Source organism: Thyridium curvatum, assembly GCF_004353045.1.
Source record: "Thyridium curvatum strain D216 chromosome Unknown NODE_5_length_802575_cov_81.998223, whole genome shotgun sequence".
Classification (NCBI taxonomy): domain Eukaryota; kingdom Fungi; phylum Ascomycota; class Sordariomycetes; order Thyridiales; family Thyridiaceae; genus Thyridium; species Thyridium curvatum.
Genome location: NW_022156760.1, coordinates 272,667 through 294,935, shown reverse-complemented (window position 1 = coordinate 294,935; position 22,269 = coordinate 272,667). Strand labels below are relative to the sequence as shown.

General features: G+C 54.0%; 8 protein-coding genes across 8 annotated transcripts; 5 read left to right on the top strand and 3 right to left on the bottom strand.

The window, feature by feature from the left end:
* Positions 1-405: 405 nt before the first annotated feature.
* E0L32_001317 (uncharacterized protein) lies at positions 406-1,574 on the bottom strand (the record flags this gene model as incomplete). Its single annotated transcript, XM_031135383.1, has 2 exons — positions 406-732; positions 804-1,574. The coding sequence occupies 2 exons, from the start codon at positions 1,572-1,574 to the stop codon at positions 406-408; spliced, it is 1,098 nt and encodes a 365-aa protein (XP_030991831.1).
* A 336-nt stretch (positions 1,575-1,910) lies between these two features.
* Positions 1,911-2,645, top strand: E0L32_001316 (uncharacterized protein; the record flags this gene model as incomplete). Its single annotated transcript, XM_031135382.1, has 2 exons — positions 1,911-1,971; positions 2,047-2,645. 2 exons carry the CDS (start codon positions 1,911-1,913, stop codon positions 2,643-2,645), a joined length of 660 nt encoding a protein of 219 aa, XP_030991830.1.
* A 414-nt stretch (positions 2,646-3,059) lies between these two features.
* On the bottom strand, positions 3,060-4,422 carry E0L32_001315 (uncharacterized protein; the record flags this gene model as incomplete). The annotated part of the gene is made up of 2 exons (XM_031135381.1): positions 3,060-3,376; positions 3,441-4,422. The coding sequence occupies 2 exons, from the start codon at positions 4,420-4,422 to the stop codon at positions 3,060-3,062; spliced, it is 1,299 nt and encodes a 432-aa protein (XP_030991829.1).
* Positions 4,423-7,689: 3,267 nt separating this feature from the next.
* Positions 7,690-8,849, top strand: E0L32_001314 (uncharacterized protein; the record flags this gene model as incomplete). Its single annotated transcript, XM_031135380.1, has 2 exons — positions 7,690-7,809; positions 7,869-8,849. The coding sequence occupies 2 exons, from the start codon at positions 7,690-7,692 to the stop codon at positions 8,847-8,849; spliced, it is 1,101 nt and encodes a 366-aa protein (XP_030991828.1).
* An 861-nt stretch (positions 8,850-9,710) lies between these two features.
* Positions 9,711-10,864, bottom strand: E0L32_001313 (uncharacterized protein; the record flags this gene model as incomplete). The annotated part of the gene is made up of 2 exons (XM_031135379.1): positions 9,711-10,369; positions 10,450-10,864. The coding sequence occupies 2 exons, from the start codon at positions 10,862-10,864 to the stop codon at positions 9,711-9,713; spliced, it is 1,074 nt and encodes a 357-aa protein (XP_030991827.1).
* Positions 10,865-12,940: 2,076 nt separating this feature from the next.
* On the top strand, positions 12,941-13,609 carry E0L32_001312 (uncharacterized protein; the record flags this gene model as incomplete). The annotated part of the gene is made up of 2 exons (XM_031135377.1): positions 12,941-13,087; positions 13,151-13,609. The coding sequence occupies 2 exons, from the start codon at positions 12,941-12,943 to the stop codon at positions 13,607-13,609; spliced, it is 606 nt and encodes a 201-aa protein (XP_030991826.1).
* A 2,362-nt stretch (positions 13,610-15,971) lies between these two features.
* Positions 15,972-16,815, top strand: E0L32_001311 (uncharacterized protein; the record flags this gene model as incomplete). Its single annotated transcript, XM_031135376.1, has 4 exons — positions 15,972-16,046; positions 16,103-16,342; positions 16,398-16,595; positions 16,648-16,815. The coding sequence occupies 4 exons, from the start codon at positions 15,972-15,974 to the stop codon at positions 16,813-16,815; spliced, it is 681 nt and encodes a 226-aa protein (XP_030991825.1).
* Positions 16,816-19,313: 2,498 nt separating this feature from the next.
* Positions 19,314-21,774, top strand: E0L32_001310 (uncharacterized protein; the record flags this gene model as incomplete). The annotated part of the gene is made up of 3 exons (XM_031135375.1): positions 19,314-19,530; positions 19,754-20,113; positions 20,177-21,774. The coding sequence occupies 3 exons, from the start codon at positions 19,314-19,316 to the stop codon at positions 21,772-21,774; spliced, it is 2,175 nt and encodes a 724-aa protein (XP_030991824.1).
* Between the last annotated feature and the right edge of the window lie 495 nt (positions 21,775-22,269).

Below are 22,269 nucleotides of genomic sequence, written 5' to 3'. Positions count from 1 at the left end.
GGTACGGGGTCGACCGACGTGATCTAGGAAACAGCAGGGCACAGTGCCGGCCATGGCTTTTGGATGTAAAATATACAATTCGAGCACGCTAAGAAACATGCTCGAGGGCTGGGGTCAATATTATCACACATAGACGCTGTGTAGAGAGAGTACAGTCAAAGGATGCACAAAGCACCTTGCACACGTCAAAACATAGACAATACACGGTGTTGGGGATAATACAGATATGACGATGACGTGCTTTGCTTTTGACATATGCTACATTATATACTACAATAGCCGTTCTACAACAATCTAGTTGATGGAGAGCGAACCTCTTCGCAAGTCGGTACAGCTCGTTCCTTAGTGTACAGGATGCCACACTCTCCAACACAACAGAACACGAGACCAAGCCAGTTCTCGATGCTACACCTGGCCAGTAGCCCACCTCTTCTCGATGGGCTTGCCGTAGCCAGCCGTGCCCGTGACGGGGAGATCCCGCTTCTGGAGCTCCTCCACGATGACCTTCCACCGGCCGACGGCCTGCTCCTTGTCGATCGGCGTCACCCTCCGCGCGTGCACAGTGACGTTGGGCAGGTTGACCAGCTCGCCGTTGGCGATGATCTCGTCGGCCAGCTTCTTGGGCTTGGGCGGCGCGATCAGAACGCCCAGGAGAGCGCCGACGTTTCGGACCGAGGCGAGCTTGGCGTCGGGGAGAAGGTGGCCGGTGAGTTGCTGGATGCGCTTGGTGACCTGCAGTACAAGTGAGATGTCAGTTTGCAAATTCAATGCCGCGGGCGAGCTTGGGGTTGGTTGGAGCGTACTGCAAACTTGAAAGCCGGGTCCTCGAGCGATATCCGCTTCCAGCTTGCATCCCACGACTGTAGCAGCTCTTGTGCCTCACTGGCCTCGATGCCGGCCTCGGCAGCAGGGCTTGCCTCCGCCTCGGGGTCCCACGTCAGGCCCTTCACCACGCCCTCGGCGTCGCCCTTCAGGCTGGCCGCGCCGTTCTCTGCGACCTCAATCTGTAGACCCAGGGCCTGGGTCTGCTCCTCCTGGCCGCCTCGCTCCCACAGCCCGGTCAGACTAGGCTTGTTCTCGGCCGAGGCCGCAGAGTCCCGCACCGCAACCGCCTCGACAACGGCTCTCCTGGCGCACACCTGCAGAACAGCCGGGTCCGTCACCTTTGCGAAAGGTCCGAACCCTCTGATCTCTACGGACGGGTTCCAGTGCTCTTGGGTCTCCCAGTAGTCGGCCAGGCCGCCGACCTCCTCCAGACCCTCGGCGTTGTCTGCAGGCACGTAGGACGAGTCGGTGATCTCTTCGGGCCGGGGAGCCACCATGATCTCAGGCGGCAATTGGAGCTCGGTCTGGATGTCGACGGGCTCGGCATCGTATTCTTCGAGCGCAGCCGACTCCTCTTGCGCCGGCAGCTCCTCGGTCTGTTTGCTGTAGAGAGGGCGATAGGTAGAGATTGGTCTCCTGAGGCAGACGGGGGCCGTCCGCGGAGAGGCATTGGAGACCGACATCGACGGTACAGTCGCCCTGGGGCGCAGAAGCGCCGACGCTGTCCGTATCCTCGCTATCCGCCTCATCGTATGGAGTGTGTGGTCGTGGAAGCACGCGATTGCTTCCTTTTCATAGAGTGCTGGTCACAAGCTGCAAGTACCTGTTCATGAAAATTTGGGGAAGCCAATCGCGCGACCAACGATCCGAATGGCTGTGTGGCGCCCAGCAGCAAAATAAAACTGGGGCAGCCGCATGTGCCACGACTGTGTGTGGCTAGTGCCGCTTCTTGAACTTGCAGCTGCTAGCGACCCGGCACGGGCCAAGCTAACACTTCTCCAGACAGACAGAGTGCATGCATCATCAACGAGCCTAAGAAACAGAGCAACTTTCCCCTTTGTTGATACGTCTCTGCCGGCATCAAGATGGCGCGAATACCTCTCCTATTATTTCTCTTTGGCCTGATGGCCTCCATGGTGGCAGCATGTAAGTCACTTGTACACACACATACACCCATCTGCCTATTGCCATCCTGCTAACATCTGAACCCTTCCGCCTAAGCGGCACCGACCTTCTGCAAATGCACCTGCTTCCAAAACAGCACCATCATCCCCCTAGGGCCCCAGCGCCCCGGCGGCGGCGGCGGCAGCGTCCCCAACGCGCCGCCCCCGCCAGCGGCCACCGGGACGTCAGAAGCGACACCGCCGGCCGCCGTCCCCCTCAAGCGCGCCGCCTCGTCGAGCTGCTCCCAGTGCAACCGCGCCTTCTGCCTGCAGTACAACCTGCCCATCTGCGAGGGCGCCGAGGAGACGGACGTCGTGACCATGTGCTTCCAGCGCGACAGCCGCAAGGACCAGATCATCGTGTGGGCCTTCATCCTCGGCACGCTGGGCCTGCTGGCCTGGGCCGGCGCGCAGCGGGTCATGGAGCTCCGGGAGCAGCGCAAGAGCCACCCCGGCTTGTCCGCCGGCAACGGGCGGCTGCCGGGCTCGGGAGGAGCAGGAGGAGGAGGAGGCGGCGGGCTCGGCGGACTGGCGAGCAGGATGGGCAGTGCGTTTGGCGGCGGAAATGCAGGAGGCCTGAGGAGTCCGAGGGACGAGGCTGGTAGAGGGGCATACTCACCTTTGGAAGGCGAGACTACGCATCGCGGGATGGGCTAGGCCACGGTTGGGAAGACGGTGCATATGCATTCGTGATAGTGTAACTACAACTGACAGCGGAATATATTTTGCAGACAACCTCCCGACCGACTCTACTTGTATGACTTGGTGATCCGACACTCCTGCTGTTCGCCAGTGAGCCCCAGCTGTCAGGAATTGTATCGTCAAGATACCATGATACTACATTCACCTTTGTTTCAGTCATGTTGCATGGGTCGTTAGGACAGGGTATGGAGACTCCAACCTATGTGGATAAGCATTCTTCCGGCTGACCTCTTATCTCATTTCAGTCTATGAAATTATGCTACGCCCAAAACTTTTCCCAAATCCCAAGAAACCAAGATGTCTGAAAGCTCCATGCACTGATATCGAAGAACAAACATTGAAAAGCTCTGGCCAAATTTTGTTGCTCGTTTAATCCTCCTCAAGAAGGGTGGCCGGGGCCTCGGCATGCTTGCCGTTGGGTGAACCCCTGTGCTTCTCCCTCCTCTCCCGGACGGCGCTGGCAAGATCCTCGAGGACAGTAACGGTGCTCTCCCAGTCGATGCAGGCGTCAGTGATACTGACACCCTTCTTGAGCGCAGCAGGGCCCTCGGCAGGGACCTTCTGGTTGCCCTCGTTGATGTTGGACTCGATCATGACACCGATGATGGCCTTCTCTCCCTCGCGCAGCTGGTCACCGACAACCTTGGCAACCTTGGGCTGGTTGCGGTGATCCTTGTTCGAGTTACCTGATGGAATCATGTTAGTACGACTGCAAGTCACGCCAGCTCAGGCTGGGTTGGGGCAACATACCGTGTGAGCAGTCGACCATGATGGCCAGCTTTTGGCCCTTCTTGATCAGCGTCTCCTTTGCGGCCTGAACATTCTCCTTGTCGTAGTTGGTACCCTTGGAACCACCCCGGAGAATGACGAAGCCGTGCTCATTGCCCTTGGTCCGCGTGATGGCGGCAAGACCCTGCTTCGTGACACCCATGAAGTGGTGCTTGGCCGCGGCGGCACCGATAGCGTCAATGGCAACACCAAGGCTTCCGTCGGTGCCGTTCTTGAACCCAACGGGGAAAGAAAGGCCGGAGGCGAGCTCACGGTGGAGCTGGCTCTCCGTCGTGCGGGCACCAATGGCACCGACAGAGATGAAGTCTGCCAGGAACTGCGGGGAGATGGTATCCAGCATCTCGCTGGCGATGGGCATGCCGGTGCTGGTCAGGTCGCTGAAGAGCTGGCGGGAGACCCGGAGGCCCTTGTTGATCGCAAAGGTCTGGTCGATGTCGGGGTCGTTGATCAGGCCCTTCCAGCCGACGGTGGTGCGGGGCTTCTCGAGGTAGGCGCGCATGATGATGCACAGGTCGTCGCGGAGCTTGTCGGAGAGGGCCTTGAGTCTGGCGGCGTACTCGAGGGCGGTGGGAGGGTCGTGGATGGAGCAGGGGCCGACGATGACGAGCAGGCGGTCGTTGCGGCCCATGATGATGTCGGCGGCCTCGCGCCTGCCTTCGACGACGGTGTGCAGGGCATTCTGCTTCATGGGGATCTCCGAGATGAGGAGCGCGGGGGGGATGAGGGGGTCCTGGCCCAGAACTGCATTGAAGCGCGGGGTGCTGTCAGCGTTGGGCTCATGCTTTGCAAAGCTCCTCCTTCGAGGAGGTGCCGGCTGGACTTCTCGTCCGCGCTGGTGGGGGTTCTCAAAGAGGTTCAAGATCTTGGGGGAACAAAGACGAACGAGGGAGGACATACGTCGCACATCATCCGCTACGAGCGGTGCCATATCGAGTCCGGGCATGTTGGGTAGCTGTATTGTGCGGCGGTGGGTTGCTGAGAATGGTGTCGAGCAGGAGAGTCGAAGATGTCGACAGAGCCCTCGTTTTATACTGCGCGGAGTGGCCTTTGCAGAAACCGATGCCAGGATCGCAGTCGGTGAAGACCGAGTGTAACAAGGTGAGAGAAGAAGGTAAGCAAGCCGTAGTCAGAGATGCAATCTTCGACAAAGCAGTGATTGTAGTGTAGAGGTGACGAGGTAAATCTCGCGGTGGATTTTTGCAGGTGGTAAAAACGGAGCAATGGATGATGTCGAGTAACCCCAGACTCTGAGTCAGAGAACGCCCACGCCGTCTTTGACGCCAAAACGCCAGCTATTTCGCTGCAGGGGAGCAATTGGTTTCGTTTAAGCACAGTAATATGCACGTCTGATCTCAGACCAACGGAATCTACAGCATTGGGCCGTCCCGAAGCCTTCTACATTTTCTATCGATGCTCACCGCGTCAGGGCTTCCGAGGACCGGGAACACGCAGAAGCAGTGAGAAGCCATGACATGGAAGGCCTCTGTACTGTACTGACAACGACCCCTCCAAAGCCTGGGCCAATCACTGGAGGGGTAAAAATATTTTTCAGGGCGCAAAAGCCGTCAAGCTAAGGTAGTGCTACAGATTTGTGCACACCGCCCTTCTGATAACGCTGCGATAAGGGATTTCGCCGAGGTCCTAAGCAAGCCCTGTGGCACCACATGTCTCCATCTTCAAGGGACCAACCCGTTGGATCCCGCCGCTGCAAAAAAGAAGAAAAAAATCACTGGCGGAAGAACGATGAGAAACAGAGATACCACAGACAAAACATGCAGAGATGACGTTTTGTTCCTCTGCACGAAAAGGTTGTTATCTGCTGCCCTTGGAAGGCGATTTTCTGCTTGTCCGCGGAGCATGCCGTGCTGAAATCTCGTCATCACATTTCGGTACACAGGTAAGCTTTCAAGGGTCGTCCTGAGCTGGAATGTGCCACGGAAGCCAGGAGCCTAACCGGGAGAAACCAATTGGGACTAACACGGGGTCTACCATTCATCGTATGATTCGCTGAATGTACATGTATTTTCCATGCATTCTACTTCGTAGGCCGGAATATATCGCTTCATAATCGACGAAGGGAAGTGGGTTTGTGACTAGGGTCAAGGGTCTTGCGGTTTGTCAGGTCAAGCAAGACAAAAATAAGAGACTGGCTGGCATATTCTGCTGATCTCATTCGTCGATAGTATCGCCGCCCTTGCAAGAAAGTGGTGGACATCTCCAAGCCTCGACACCTCTGAGGATGCAAGACGATCTCCACAGCGGTTTCGACTGCACAGCTGTTTCCCGGATATTATTACAAGTACAGAGAAGGGTTGCTGATCGTCGTTATTTTACCCGCTTAGCCGATGGCAGCTTGGGGTATTGGCGAGCAAATTTGCAACCGCGGGCTTCCACTCTCAATGAAATGTTCTTCAAGCTACCCAGTCTGAGGGATGACGAATCATTGAGAGATTAGAAGATGTCTACGACAGTACAGCATGTCCGAGAGTGTGCAGGTTTAGGATGTCAGATCGACAGGCCAAAAGAATCCGAAACTGCAACGGATCCCTCGGCCCTAGAGGAATGTTCCATTGGTGGAGGCGGAGGGTCACCACGGATGAGGATGAGGATGACCGCGTAAGGCGGTCGGGCGACCAGATTTGTTGATTACTTGGAGACAAGCTTGCCGCAACCCGCTCAGTCTGCCTTGGCCCCCGAGAAGAATTGAATTGAATGGAACGTCTCTCTCAAGCCCCAATGCCTTCTTCTTGGCCGCCTCAAACAAATGGCACGGCGAGCACGGGGAATAGCCCCCAAGGTGGCGACTAGACTTGTACGTACCTTACCTAGGGACTTACCTTACTTACAGTCAACATCCTTCATAGCGATACCCGCCCACGACCCTTTTCTGCGGCACATCTCGAATTTGGCAACGTTCCACAAAGTTTCCAGCAATAAAGTTGCGGGTGTTGGCCTCTGTGAAGTGCCCTAGCTGGTCATGAAGCACTCCTGAAACCGAGCTCCTCTTGTCGCTTTTGAGCAGATCCCAAACTGTCGGGCCAGAATGGTGGTGCAGTGGCCCACATCCCATGGATGGATGCGTTACGCGCACTGGAGACGGGGCGAGACAGGGCGCGCGCGTATGTTGGCAGCTGGGAAACAAGAACTCGAGAACTGCAAGTCCCTGGATGGATCCCTTGCAGCTGACCACTAAACTCAATCTGTTTCACAGATAAGTGGGGAGCAGCACTACGTACCTTAAGGCAGGTACAGCAAAAGCCAGCCAGGACCAAGCCAGCCCCCAGCGTCTCTGCCTCTCCTCTCAGGCGGGCTGGAGCAAGCGGAGCAGCGGGAGCGCTAGCCATCGTGCCCGCCAGAACTACCTAGGTAGGTACCTAACGTACCACGGCTGGAGCCCGCCATGCCCGCCGTGCCTGCCTGTCTGCCTGCCTCCCTCTAGGGCGGGCTGCCTGCCATCCATCAATCTGTGCCGCCTGGTTCAACCTCCTCCTAGCGTTGGCTTCCCCAGTCTCTCATCACCACCCAAGAGCTTCTTCGCCAGATCATTCTCCTGTCTTTTCCTAGGTTTTGCTCGCTCCAAAGAGCCCATTCCCACTTTGTTATACCCTGGGCTTCCTTCTGAGTCCCCTTTTGTTGTTTGTCTCTGGGAGCCTTTGTGCTGGATCTGTGTTGCGCTTCATTTGTCACGTCATCCTACCACCGATCGCCGTTTCTTTCCCTGCTCCGGGCCTTTGGATCTTCACCAACAGCCTTGGACTGCCTGGTCTCCGCCTTGCAGCGCCTCGCGCCCCCTCACCTTTGATCCTGCTCCTGTCCTTTCTTCCCATGATTCTTCCCTCTTTTCTCCTCTTTGCGTCAGAGACCTGAGCCGCTCTTTGACGCTGATTTCTGTGGTATCGACTGGTTCGGTCTTTCCTTTGCGACGCGTGCGCTCTTCTCTTTGTTGTACCCCGCGTCCAATACTTGCTTTTTCTTTCTTCTGTTCCTCTCTCTTCAGCTCACATCACCTTAAGGGGTTGGGACTACTTCATATCAGCCATCGATCCAGCATTCTTCCCGTTCGGTGCCCCCAAGAAGCAGTTCCAGATCGACAAGAGTACAAACGCAAGGCCTGGCCTACCTGTCGGTGCCGCATAGGTCTAGCGACAGCACATCGCGCCTCATCAGGGAGTTTGCAACAGGGCGCCCGGACCCGTTCGCTGTTCGCATCATGTTCGCTCACCCCAACTCATCGCCAGGTCCGCACGGTGGCGGCTTGAAGCGCCTGCATGAGGATGACTCGGCAGACCTGACCAACAGCGGCGCCTGTGGCTTTGGTGAGCATCGCAATGTAAGTGCCGAGTGTTCTGGGCGGTATTCGGTCTTGATGGATGTTAACATATGAGCTAGAAACGCCATCATGCTCTTCCACTCCGATCCTCCCCTTTGGCCAAGCGATCTTCGCCGCCACCAAGCTTTCAACCCCTCTCGTTCACCCAGTCGCCGCACTCGCCGCCTCGCAACATTACACCAGTGTCTGACACCGAAGGCACGGTGAACAAAATGGACGGCTATCAAGAATCTTTCGGACAAGCTCAGAATGGTCAGGGTTGGACGAACCAGCTGCTGCAGTCGACAGAAATGGATACCGATATGGGAATGGCGGGCGTGGAGACAGCAGAATCAACGAGCCCGAACCACCTCCGACCTGGAGCTTTCCAGCCAGATCCCATTGCGCCCACCATTGCCGGCAGGATGCCCACGCCGATCCAGCCGAGCTTTGCGGCTCAGGTTCGAGGAAACAATTGGGGTGGCGCTGCCGGTAATATCATGCAGACCAGCTCCGGCATGCAGCATGGTCATTCGCAACAAACGACTTCCAGTGAGGACACTGGGTACCAGGGTGCAGACGAATCTACGCCTCGAAGTCTGAACCAGGGCAGCATGTCTTCGTGGAATCCGATCCAGAACAGACCCCTGCCCTCTCCAATCAGTGAAAGTGGTGGTGAGGATGTGGGCAGTCCTGATATGATTCTTGACAATGTCTCACATTTTCGCGCCCAGCATGCCGCTGCCTTCTCCAACATGCCACCACGTTCGGACTCAACCATGAGTCTTCCATCGTATCTACATGATGGTGCTCACGACTTGGACCACCACCACAACAACACGGAACATGGAAGCCCGCCAGCAAGCGGCGTCAACGCTATGGAAACTGACTGTCCCACGACGCCATCCCCTAGGAAGGGGCACACGCGGAGCAGGCATACTCTCAACAATTGGACCATCCAGCCCGGCATGAAAAAGTCATTCAGTATAGGGTACCGAGCAGACTGCGAGAAATGCCGCAACAAGGTTCCTGGACACTTCAACCACATCATTGTTTCTTAGGGAGGGCAATCATTCCTTGTTAGTGAGCCAGGTTAGGAGACGGTTCTGCCCCCGGCTTATCGAGCACAGTACGAAGCAGCCAAGAAGACCAAGTGGCTGCCGAGTCTCCCCGGGAACGACGAAGGCCCTGCACCCTCTGGCAGCCATCATCCTTTCCAGGACCCTCTCCGAAGTGCAAGCCTAGCATGTGTCGTGTCCGATGTGATATCACCAATGCTAGCACTCAGCTGCCAGTAACCCGCTATTGATTAGCTCCTAAAGGCTCAAGAACACGTCTCTTGCTGTCGTTGCTCTTTGCTGCTATGGACGTCGTTGCAGATCCTGGATTTGCGACCATTGCCTTTGATTCCGCAAGCACAACTGGCCTCGTTCTCTCTTGTCTTTCTTATGTCTACATCATTGAATCCATGGTCTAGCATTGTATCGCCGAGTTCGGATGAAACTCGAGCATGGTCTGGTTTTTGGAGTTTTCCGGCGTTTTTGGAAGGGGACAGCGATGTTTTCAAGTTGATCCTTCAGTACATACATCAGATCAGAAAGATTTTGTGAACAGCGAAAAAGACTCCTAAATGATACACATAGCGTAATACACACGTCGTCCTTTGTTCTGCCGTATTTTTAGGTGCAAAAGGGTGAAAGAATGGATGGTTTTAGTAGAGACTTGAGGAGCTGATAATGTCTAATTACGAGTACACCCATGTGTCCTGACGCCGTTCTTCATGCAGTATCTTGCACTTCTGCAACAATATAATACAGTCTTTGGATGAGTCTCCCGCCGGTAGTGGATCCCCTCATCTTAGGCCCCTTCGCGGGTCGAACTCGTCAGCCAGCCCGTTTATAAATCGCCTTTTCAGAGGGCACTTAGAATATCCACCACTTCTTGGCCGGCTTCTCCGCGGCAGCAGGCGCGGCGTCGATGCCGACCCGGTCCAGCGGCCCGCCCTTGCGCTGGTTCTCCTTCTCCTTGTCGAGGGCGGCCCTCGCCTTCTCCTTGAGGTACGCCTGCTTGTCCTCGATCGCCCGGATCACGTCGCTGTCGCGCACGATGGCGTTGTCGTCGTCCTCGCTCAGCGACTCGTAGCCCAGCCGCGCCTCGGACGTGCCCACGTCCTCGCCCTCCTCCTCGTTCTTCAGGTTGGCGAATATCCAGGACCGCCACGAGCCGGGCTTCTGCTGCTTGGCGGCTTCTGTCGTCGCTTGCTCCTGCGCCGTGATTGCTGCTTCTACTGCGGGCGAAGGTATCGCTGCTTCTGAGGAGGAGGAGGAGGAGGAGGAGGAGGAGGAGGTCAGGGCGCCGGGCATCTTGAAGATGTGGCTGCCCGAGGCCTCGGCGGCGGCGTTGGCCTCCTCGACGAGGGCGATCTGCTCCTCGGTGGCGTCGCCGCGCATGTAGGCGAGGCGGGCGGCCTCGAGCGAGTCGGCGTCCATCTTCTCCTGCGCGGCGAGGAACTCGGCCTTGCGCTTGCGGTTGTACATGATCATGTCGGCGGTGGTGTAGACGGTCAGGAGACCGGCGACGGCTGTTCGAAAGGGGGCGACGTATCAGCAAGTTTGAAAGCAAGAGAGAGAGAGAGAGAGAGAGGCGGGGGAAAAAACGTACCCGTGAAGCCGATCAGCCCCATCACTGTGGCCTTGTGCGCCGAGTCAAACAGCCTCCGGCCGCTCGAGATGAACTTGTCAAAGGCCGACACCTCGGCGTTCTTGGCCGCCAGGTGCGCGGCCCGCAGGCGCGCCACCTTCTGCTCGGGCGTCTCGTTGAGGGGCGCCGCCTCGGCGCTCGCCGCTGCCGCCGCGGGCGAGGGTCTCCTCCCCCTTCCTCCGTCCGCGGACCGCGCGGTGCCGGACGCCGCGGCGGGCGGGAACCTCGAGGCGGCGGCCTTGGCCTTCTTTGCTGCTGCTCCCGCGGCGGCGCCCGGCTTGGACGTTGCGTGCGGCGTGGTCTGGGTGAAGCGCGTGGCATCGGAGACGGTGCGCGCTGAGCCGCGGGCGGCGAGCCTGGGGAGCGTGCGTCTCATGGCGGAGCGACGGGGCTGGGCTGTGAAGGGGACAAAAGGAAACGGAGAGAGAAAAGGAGACGAGATGCGAGAGCAGAGACAGAGTACGCAGTGGCCCTGTCTCAATTGCTATTGACCTGCGTCTCGTTTGCGGTGGTTGATCCCGTAGCTGGCGTAGCCAAAAGGTGGGTTGCTGGTGCTGGCGGTGGTCTGTCTCGCTCTGTGCAGGTCAGGAGATTTTTTTAAGAGCTGACTGGACCTATCAATTACACCCATGCTCTCTGCCTCTATCCATTGGGGAGCGTAGCTCTCGTCTCAGTCCCTTAGGCCCGCCGGGGCTCGGGGCCAAATTCAATTCTGAGTGGAGAATCTGATGCCTCGGATTGGTGGGCTAGTACCTAGGCCGGGCCGGTGCCAGCTGCGGACTTGGGACCTCGTTCATGTTGTTCAGCGCCCTTGATTCCGTGTATGAGATTGGCAAGGTGTTCCAATTTGGCCATGCGCAATGCCAGACATGGGAAGTAATGTCAGGCTTCAAGGACTGTTATTATGCTGATCACTGTTGTGTCTCATGAGATTGAGCCACACCTTTCCCCTTCTGTCCATACGCATCCATCCACGATACTTGCTGGTTAAACAGCATATTGGGAAAATAATATTTTACGTCTAGCAAAACCTCCAGTAACAAAAAGTATATTTAATTCCTCTTTGAACAATGCCATACATATGGTGCTCAACCGCTTTCACCTTGGAAGTGAAGTATTTGTTGAGGCAGCATATTGATAAAAACGCGTCTTTGTGAATCTAAATCTAGTTATCCTGAACTCACAATATCACATGAACACTTGTCTATCTCATCTTGAAGGCCTTATAGAAAGTGCAAGAAGCATATATTACAACGTCCAAACTCAATTGTTACTTTCTCGCCGTATCATGGGCTCCATAGACATCTGTATGGCAGAAGCTGTAGTAGCGATGATATCAACACCGGCGACAGCAGCAGCAGCAACAGTAACATGATGTAGCGAATAGAGGGAGATAGAGATGATCGAGCTTGATTGGATCAGAGTTTCTCAGACCAGAGGCCTGGAAGGCTCTTTGTTTGTTTTTGCCCTGACAGCTTTCGTTTCAAGAGTCAGAACCAGACAGCAGGTTTCCCATGGGCATGCAAATTCCACAACTAATACTATTTTGAAGCCAAACATGGTTTCCAAACGTAATAACTGGTCATGAAATCTCTGAGTGACTCTTTCTGTATTGGGTTGTTACTATTTTGAGTCCGGCGTCATTGTGCTTGCATGGCTCGATTCATTGGTTGATACGTTCAGGATTGCTTAACTGTAAACCTGATTGTACTGATGCCTGAAAGTCTTTTCACTCTTGTATTCAGACCAAATGTCTCCCACCCTTTCAGAAAGAGCTCGGCCAACTCGGCATCCACACGGCACTGCAACAATCCTCAGCAACAGTATGATATACCAGTATATAAACTTGATACAAGTGAGTTGCCACTGGTGCTTGGGTACAGTTTCTCATCACGGACGAAAGAAGGCAAGATTGCAACTTGACGTATTGGTGATGATGGGGGACGCTGGTGAGGCTCGAGTTGTATTATTGACCTATCATTATTTTTCCTTACCCTCTGTGAATGTACTTCAAAGCAAGCCAGCATTGGTTTACTGCATTGCATTGAAACATAGTGCATTGCATGTATTGGTTTGTGAACTCCAGGCTAATGTGTGGTTTTGTGTGCTAGTTTGATCATATCATATACCGTAATTGAGCCAGACCTCGTGAGGGAGGTCAATATTTCCTAGGTTTCATTGAGGTTGGTGATGGTGAATGACGCAGCTGCGTCTGTGTTTACCTTCTCAACGAGTTCACCACCTGACTCACCATCTCCCAGTTATTCACAGCTAATTCCGAAGTTCTACCGTTATTTGCAAGGAACTCCGAAGATCTACCACCGCTTCTGTTTTATAACCTTTTGATCGAGCCTTTGTCTCTAAACTCCTTCCTTCTACCCACATCCAACCATCATCAACCAACGTGCGCACATTCATCGCCATCAACCCATAAAATACACAGAGGTTCAAAATGGCAAACATCCCCCCTCAAGATATCAACGAGGCCCGAGAGCTGCTTGAGGTGGCCCGAAGCTTCGGTGCAAAGCCCAGCCAAGTCCGGGCTGCACTCGCACTTGTGGTTTCTGCGCGGCGACCTATTTCAAAATGGGTTCAAGAGGTTAGAACACTCCGGTCATATCTTACCCCCTGACAGCTAACCTGAAAGTTTAATCAAATTTAGGCCAGGCCGAACTACAAACTGGTGGCACGTCTGCTGAAGAATAAAAACCCACACAGCGCACATGACCTGCCACGGAGGATTGAGAAACACGCAGCCTCCATGAGGAAGGCGATTGAGGCAAAGGATCCCGACACTGCCGAAATTCTCAAGAAAGGACGCATTATTCTCATTAAACGTCCCAGTCTGGGACAAGAGGAGGCGAAACAGGAGGAGAAGGCACAAGAGGAAGGACAAGAAGGACAAGAGGTGGAGGATGAATATAGCTCTGATTCTTGCTCTGAGGATGAGATCAAGATGGAGGATGAAGGACAAGAAGAGGCGGATTCCACTGAAGATGAAGAGTACGAATACGATTCTGACTCTGAGGATGAGATCAAGATGGAGGAGGGGAGTCAGGAGGAGGAGGGTCAGCTCATGGAGCTTGACGATGAGGCTCTCCAGGCCAACCTCTCTATTTAGGGTGTCGGAGTATTATGTCTAATAATACGTAATGCAACCTAGAACAGGTACACAGGATACTCCTGTCTGAGATAGGTGCTATTCAAATTTAATTATTTCATCATTTTGATTGCTGTGGAAGCTCGCACCAACATGCGACCTAGTTTCTCTGACAGAACAGACTCGACTTGTTGGCCAACAAACCCGCTTAAAGTTTATTTGCCTACCCTGTCCAACTTAGTCTACTGCTTGTTGCTACTGTGTCTTCCTGACCTTTGTTACTAAGCTGTTCCTGCCTTCGAAGCTATTTTGGAAACACTTATGTTTGTGACATCACAGACCTGACTCATCGTAATCTCCAAACTAGCTAGCAAATTAGGCCAGCATGGCGTGATTGCTATTGCATTGGCAATACTTAAATGTCTTTTGATTCCGCAGTTTTGATCTTCCTTGGCTCAACATGATGTGAGATGCTTCTGATGAGCAGAGCTACTGTGTGTAAACTATTATCCGGCTGGGAGTGCTTTGCCAATATCTATACATACTTACATCTCATTTAAAATTCACAAGATTTCTCCTTCAGACTTCTCATCCGCCACCGCTTTCAATTCATACGATCGCTTCCTGGCCCCAGTGCCGCTTTCTGTCCGGTCGATTCTTGCCGCACCCTTCAATTTTCATCACGGGCAGGCAAATCCCTGGGTAAGCAAGGATTCTTAAAGCTCATGTCAGTGCCGCAATTCGCAAATAGGATTTGACACACTCTGATCTACACACTCTATGTGAGGGTTGTATTCCACTATACTGATGTACTTTCAAGTGAGGGATCTTGAACTGGGATATTCTGTTTCTTCCAGGACGCGCCTCAAGATGTCTTTCGATTCAATGATCAAGTCTGTCTTCATGACCAAAGGCCTCGCGAAGGAACTCAAATCTTACTTGAAAAAAGCCAATCCGACTCCCAGAGATAAGCGCGGATGAAGAAAAACAAGTGTGCAAAGTAAGAAAGATCTTTCTCTCGCCCCAAGGCTCCCCAAACATGTCACATACTACATAACGTATCACATCCTTCCCAAATATGCTAATATCCTCCCTTAATCATTACCTTCCTGCGTGATCGCAGATTCAAACAGCATAAATACCTCATTAGCTCAGCCTTACTAATAAATAGTGGAAGTGTATGGTGTCTACCCTTCCTACACCAGCCCCTCGCCCATGACCCCGAGGTGTAGGATGGTCTTGGTGCTAATATTAGAGATAAGACAAGTTAGATGGCCTCGTAGAGCGCATTACCGCTTCCGGCATTAAAATGTACGACGACGTACTGCAGTCTATCAAGAGTAAGTCTCGGCCGACCGTACGGATGAGGACGGTGCGCAACCTTGATTCTGGCCTCTAGCTGTGGATGCTGCCCAGACCGTTACCATGGCCGTTGACGAGCCGCTGGCCACCACCGAGAGGCAGCCCACCAGCTGCCTCCATTCCTCAAAAACTCCCAACTCTCTGTGTTGGCTCATCTCCTCTTCACCAAAACCGCTGACTGACTGGATCAACCGAGCAACATCACAGTCCTCACCGAGGGGGAGCATACTAAGGTCGTACAGTTCCTCAATGAATTTAACGTCACAGTTCGGGACTTTAAACTTGCTATGGCAAAGCCGTCTCAATCTCTGATTCCCGGCCAACGATCTAAGAAGGTCAGTAGAGCTGCTCTTCCCACCCTTCTAGTTCCCATGATTAACTCTGAGTAGAAAACCGATATTTACGGGCCCAATCGGATCCACAAATGGGAGTTACTGCTGTCTGCGCCATACAAAACGTTCGGCAATCTTGTGGAAATTCAAAACAGCGGTCTCTGAAATGGCCTTTTCGTAGATAGCTGCATGAGATGGGCGGGATGTTATGTTACTATAAACATGAATAATGATAATAGTTGTTCATTGGCCATCTCCATCATCTCAATATTGATAGTCCGTGAAAATCTGCCTTACAAACCCCGATTACACCAAGCTTTGTATCTGGGATGGCTCAGACCTCAACATTGAGCTCAGTCCGATCATTGCCCTTTACTCTTGTGTCAGATCGTTTTGATGCAACATTTCAGGGGGCTCAGCTGAAATATATGCATGTGGCTGTGGTCCGAGCAAATGATAGGTCGTGCTAATTTTAGAACATTCATTTTGGTGCATGGCTCTTTATGATCATTGGTTGTGGATTGAATGGACTGCAGAGGGCGCTTGCAGCCTGGTGGGCTCCCAGCTCACATCAGGCTGAGCTGGAATCTTTGATATTAGACTGCGCTGTTGCAATTCTGAGCTAAAGAAACCTCAAGATCTCCCCTGACCAAATCATCCAAGAGTGCATATATGTATACAGCCCAAGGATGAAGGGATATAATTGCTCTTTTGCCGCTCGAAACAACAAGCTTGAGCCATATGGCGATGTTGCGGGACCAGGCGTAAGTCTTTTCTTTTTACAAGATATCTCATGGACCACGCTCTAACAAAAAGAAAGGTTCTCATTGGATTCTTAGGGACTGCATGGTTTGCTATTGGCTTCGTCATTCTCCATTACGTTTTCGCCTTCGATCCCGATGAAACCCCGTTTCATTCAGTTAGGCGAGCTCAAGAAGTGGCAGCCCCATCGAGTACTCGCTGGAAAGCCAACCCAGTTGATGTACTGGCAAAACGCATCATGCACAAAGCAGAGAGACGCTTCAAAGTAGCGGTTTGGTGGCCCCACGCGATAGAGATGGTAAGCTCAAATTTGGCCACCACAACACCCATATGTTAACATGATGATATGGTAGTCGATCCTGGGCATGTGCGACATTCAAATCGTAACCGGCCTTGGAATCCTTATCAGCGGCTTTGCAGACCTCTGGAACGGAATCTCAGCATATCATTTCCAGCTCGTTTCCCAAGTAGCATGGTTCTCGAGCCTTACTCATATCTGCGGACTCACAATTCTTCGCAGATACTTCCATTCTCGTCCGATCGAGAAGTGGGTACGGCTCGGGTGTATGATACTGTTATCTTTAATGCTGCTTATTGCAATAGTGCCGACTCTTTTCTTCAACTGGAAGCGAGTTGCCCAGGGCACTGCAAGTCTACCAGGAACCGACGCGATTTGTCTTTATAACAGATCTCAAGCAGTCAACTGGTACTCGGCATCCACTCATTACCCGAAACCTCTGGAAACTACACAAGCATACCAAAATGGGATAGTGTCAATTGTGCTTTTGATCATGGGTTTGGTCAGCCGCACAATAAAGCTCACTGCTTCCTTTTCGAGCACCATGATGATCTGTCGAAGATACTGTAGTGACAGATATGTGCGCTATATCTGCCGTCTGAGAAATGATGTTAGAAACACCAATGGTATGCGACGGATAGCAATCCGTCGAACTCTTCTCTATATCAACACAACCAACCTGGTAGTATGCCGACTATACTGCGACTTGCTGGTTTCGACCTTGTCAGATGTGAGTTTTCAGCCCAAGAATGTTGATGAACAGAATGAATCCTAACCTAGTCTCGCCAGGTCTATTGGCTACTCATTTCCGCATCATGGGGAACATTTAAGCTTTTTATAGCACGATCTTCAGCAAATGTTGCCGACAATGACTGGACCTTTGGCCAAATTCTTCCAGTTTTTCTTCTCCTTGGTCCGCTGGTCACATGCACTGAGGTTGCGTTGAGCCCTGAAATGGTCAGACAAAGGCGATCTTCAGCAACATATGATGGTGGTGAAAGTAACGGAAATCCAGAGAATGACCACATGCACATCAGTGACTTAAGCCAGCTCGAGGAATCCTCAGGAATGAGCCAGCTGAGTCGCCATGTTACGGCCTGTGTCAACAGAGACTATTACGACTACAAGAGCTGTTCCTGGATTCTCTACGCTATTTCTCTTCTTTGTTTTCAGATCCTTTTCATTTCGTTCTTTTTGTTTGTGATCCTGGCCTCGAACCTCTCCCCAGTGGAGTCATTCAAACCCCTGAGTTCCCTCACCTTCTTGGTATTTCTATCTGCCAATTATCTTTTCATTCTTATCTGTTTGATCTATGAAAATAACTTTTCCAGAAAAGGCCATCATTGGGTCTATGGGGGTACGATGGGTGTTGTCCTTGGGCTCTGGTCCGCCTTTTGGGGGCTGACCACCGTGAATAACATGGCAGGGGTGCTGGTTTCAATTCCCATGGTTTTAATTATCTTAGCGATCAGTGCCCCTCTCCCCTTGCTATGGTATGGTTGATGGGTACAGAATCAGGTAGATATTCTCTCAAATTCTCTGAAGAGGTCTGATCTGACGCGCGGCCATGTATCAAAGTTCTTCAAAATTCTGACTGGTCTAAAAGAGACGAATTTTTGGTACCTTCATGCTATGGCTTGGCCTATCTAAATCTGATATAAGTGGCTGGCTACTGTGAGACAATATTTATACAGAGCAAGAACCAGGCCACTGTTGAAATTGCGCTATGCCATTCAACGGGTTGAATGGAAGTTTGGGCCATCGTACGCGCGGAGCCGTTTGGTTGGACCTCAAAACTGTTGTATGGCGAACTTAGGACAATGTCATACCCAGAGTCTAGGACCATGCACAATTGATGGCGAATGACTTAACGCTCGTGAGATTGCATGAAGAGTTGAACAATCAGGCGCAAGCACTTACAAAGATCCCGGAGAAACTCTGTCGAGGTCCAAACTATTAGAGTGAGCCGAGAAATCGTTGTAGCTATGGAAGTTACCCCCAAGGGCATTCTCCGTACCTAAAGGCCGGTGCATGCTGATGCACATGTTGAAAATGTAGACCGAAGAGTGTGCGTTTGGTCGTACCTATTCATCTCTGAAGCTGAGACGCTGCCATTCGTACAATAGGAGTATTGGATTTCCTGACCGCTCCTAGCGCTCCTAGGGTCGAATTCGGCATAGGATATTCAGGTGTTGCCCTTAGGGATAGCCGCTTTGAATCTTCTGACTTGATCAATCTTCAGGTTGTTTAGCTCCCTGAGTGGATGTGTCTTTGCCCAGAGTTCGCAATCGGATATCACACTTATGAGCTGGTCTGATCTTCTCCTCGGGACGGGAGGCTTGACTGCCACCTAGCTCGGTGTATGCTTGATCATAGCCAGTAGTTGCGTGGAGAGCTGCTGGTTCTCTAAGTTGGCAACCAGACTTGGTCTTGTCGTAGAAGCTTCCGACAATGGGTTGCAGAAGCGTGTATGCATCGAATTGATTCGAGACGGATTTCGGGATTGAGGTGGACTGTACTGAGCTGTAGTTAGGGTAAGGTCAGGTCTAGAGTCTCTAGACCCACTGCACTCTTCGCTTTTTCCAGTGGGCCTGTCCTAGATTTAGCGGCTCCCTCCGCCGCGTTCCTCCAAATTTCAGCGGGATCTGCGCCCGTCTGTGCTCCGTGGGTCGGTGTGGTCGGAGTTCCAGGTTAGCAGCAGGCCAAAACTTCGCGCCCGCCTCCGCTCACGCCCGCGGCGCAGGTTTGGGACGGCGGCCTGATAACGCGCATCTGTCTGCCTGAAATCTGACACTTTGACTCCTGTCCGAATTCACGCACTGCCAAAGACCTCCGTGAACCTTTCTTTGAAACCCCATTCTCCACTCTGCGTCGGGTTGCTCAGTACATACCACCATTTGCACACCCCAGGGCAAATCGGCGCAGCGCCCTTAGTGCGGGCCGTCTCGCGGCACTGTCCGAAAGCTTGACCATGTCGCCCGAAGAGATCGAGGCCATGTTCCGGGCCGGGCGAGGCCCGGTCCACTCTGGGAGCGATGACGACGAAGAGATCACGTTATCACAGGAGGAGCAGGCGCTGAGGACCCATCAATTGAAGAATTGCCTCATGACGGCCCAGCTCCTGTGGTCGTCCGGTTCCTCTGACCTGGACCAGGTCGTGGAGAAACTGGCTGATGGCAGTCGTGATGGTGAGTCTTGACATGCTTCGGCCCTTTCAACCAAGCCAACAATTCACTGTGGCTTAGTTGCTAATGATAATGTAGATTCTTGGAGACCTTTCATCGGTTCTTCTGGGTTGTTGGATTTCCTTCTCGCCCTCAACTCTGTACAAAGCTTGAGACAGACACTGAGGATACACCTCCTGCGAGTCATCGGGAATTCTTGTGCAGACACAGGTATTCTGATTCCCAGACAAAGCTTTGCAAGATATGCAAAATGACTTATCATTGGAGACAGATGAAAACAGAGCCCGCGTTCTGGCGGCCAACAGTCTCCCCAGCATCATCAGGCTCCTGAATGATGACTCCGTTCTTGCCTTTGTGATACCCGTTCTTTACAACATCTGTGTTGACTATGGTGTGTACTACCTGGATTCAGAGAATAACAAGGGAGGATTTCTAACATATTTCTTTACAGAGCCAGCACAACTTGCCGCTTCCCAGGCCGGACTGAGCTCTGCCCTGGTCGGGCTGATATCTGGCCCACGCCTACGGCACTGTCAGGCCTTTCTCAACATAATATGCAAGGTGCTGGGCTTTGTAGCCGTTCAAGGTTTGTTACATTGGTCGAACACACTGTCCTACTTGAAGAAGATAACTTAACTTGTGTGTTTAGACCCCGAAGTCAATGTGGCCGATCCGGCAACGCCCATCTACCTCCTGAACCTCGCCACCAACTCGTCCATGCTCATCGACCTCGAGGACTTTTGTGCCCTCACCTCAGTGGCACTCGTGTACCTCGCCAACGAGAAATTCCAACAAGCCCTCATCAGCCACAAAGCCGTGCCGACCCTGCAGGCGGCCTTCTCCCGTTCGTACACCCAGTTCGACGTGGACCAGGCCGACCCAGACGAGGCCGCCCAGCTCAGACAGGTCCGCAACGCCTTCGTCCAGGTCATCGCCGACGTGTCTGCCCTGCCCGAGTTCCCGCTGGAGTACCCCCTGACCAGCACGGCCGTGCACACCTTCCGCAGCTGGCTCAGCAGCGGCTACGGCTACGCGGGCCTCGAGACGGCCGCCTGTCTCGCGCTCGGCAACCTCTCCCGCTCCGACGAGAGCAGCACCTTCCTGGTCCAGGTGCAGGCGATCCAAGACCCCCTCATCGCCCTCCTGTCCAAACCCTACCCGACGGGCGGCCTGGCCGTCCCTCCCGGCCAGCCCCCCCCGGGCCAGGGAGACACCCTGCCCCCCTCGCAGCTCCTCCACGCCATCCTCTCCTTCCTCAAGAACCTCGCCATCCCGCAGGCCAACAAGCCCATCCTGGGGGCCCACCTCCTCGCCGCGCCGCAGCACATCCTCCCGCGCCTCTGGTCCGCCACCGCGACCCAGCCCCAGACCCAGTTCGCCGCCGTCTCCCTGACGCGCCTCCTGCTCGTCGCCTGCCCCGCCAACGTCGGCCGCTTCTGCGCCCCGCTGTCCCAGGACCCGGCCTCGCCGGCCCGCGACCGCTCCAACCTGCACGTCCTGTCCAGCCTCTTCGGCCGCACCGACGCCGAGCCCACCAAGATGGAGGCCGCCCGCGCCGTCGCCGCCGTCTGCCGCGTCCTGCACTCGTCCCCGTCGTCCCCCCTGATCCCGGGCGACTGGGGCCGCCCGCAGGACGCCTCCATCCTGCAGGACGTCGACAGCGCCGGCAGCGACGACACCACAGCGATAACAACGCCAGAGAACGCCCACCGCGCCCGCTTCTACGCCGCGCACGCGGCCGACCTCGTCCGCCTGCTCGGCTTCCTCCTCACGCAGACCAAGTTCCCCTCCGTCCGCTCCGAGGCCTGGTTCGTCCTCGCGCTCATGAGCCGCTCCGACGACGGCGCCAAGGTCGCCATCCGCGTGCTCGAGCCCCTCGAGGCCTGCCGCGCCCTCGTCGAGACCGTCACGGGCAAGGACATGCTCGACGGGCGCGACCTCCAGCCAGCCGGCGGCGGGCCGGCAGAGGAAGCGAGCGGCAGCCTGTCGCTGATGCAGGGCGGTAGCGGCGGCAGCAGCGGCGGCGCGGATAGTGTCATGGCCGGCCTGGGGGGGTTGGAGCTCGAGCCGCAGCAGGTCGACCCGGCGCAGGCGGCCAACATGGCCAAGGTCGACAGGGAGAACGGCCTCGTGCTCGTGGCGCAGCTGGTCAAGGAGCACTCCGAGTACCTGCCGCCGCCCAGGTACAGCATCTTTGTGGAGATGGTCAAGAAGGGCGGAGAGATTGTCCTGCACGATCGCGCGTGACGACGAGAGATATGCCAAAGACAAACGACTAATGACGAATTGATGGTTGGAGAGATCAGGACGGTCAGGATCAAGGGCGACAAATGTCGAAGGGATGTGGAATAGGACAGGCCATAGGTTAGGCCATACACCTCACTCAATGCATCCATCCCAATCTTACTGGGAATAGCAGTCGATAACAAGGCACAAGTTCTCAAAGAATTCCCAATGAATTATCCTCAGATACGCCTTTTCCACGACTTTGATCCTCAAGAGACAAAAATGCGGGTGGCTAGCTTCACGCAGGAAAAGAAGACCCGGGATGAGACGTGCTTTTCCATTTTGCATTCATTAGTCCTTTTCTGAACGCAAGCTAGCAAATCCGTGATGCAGTAAAGTTTCTGAACCATGCCCTGAGAAAACGTTGCCCCCAAATCACACGGCCATAGGAAACCACGAGCCTCATACCGAGCAACGCGAAAGCAGACCAACCCAACGACCAGTTTTCCATGCAAC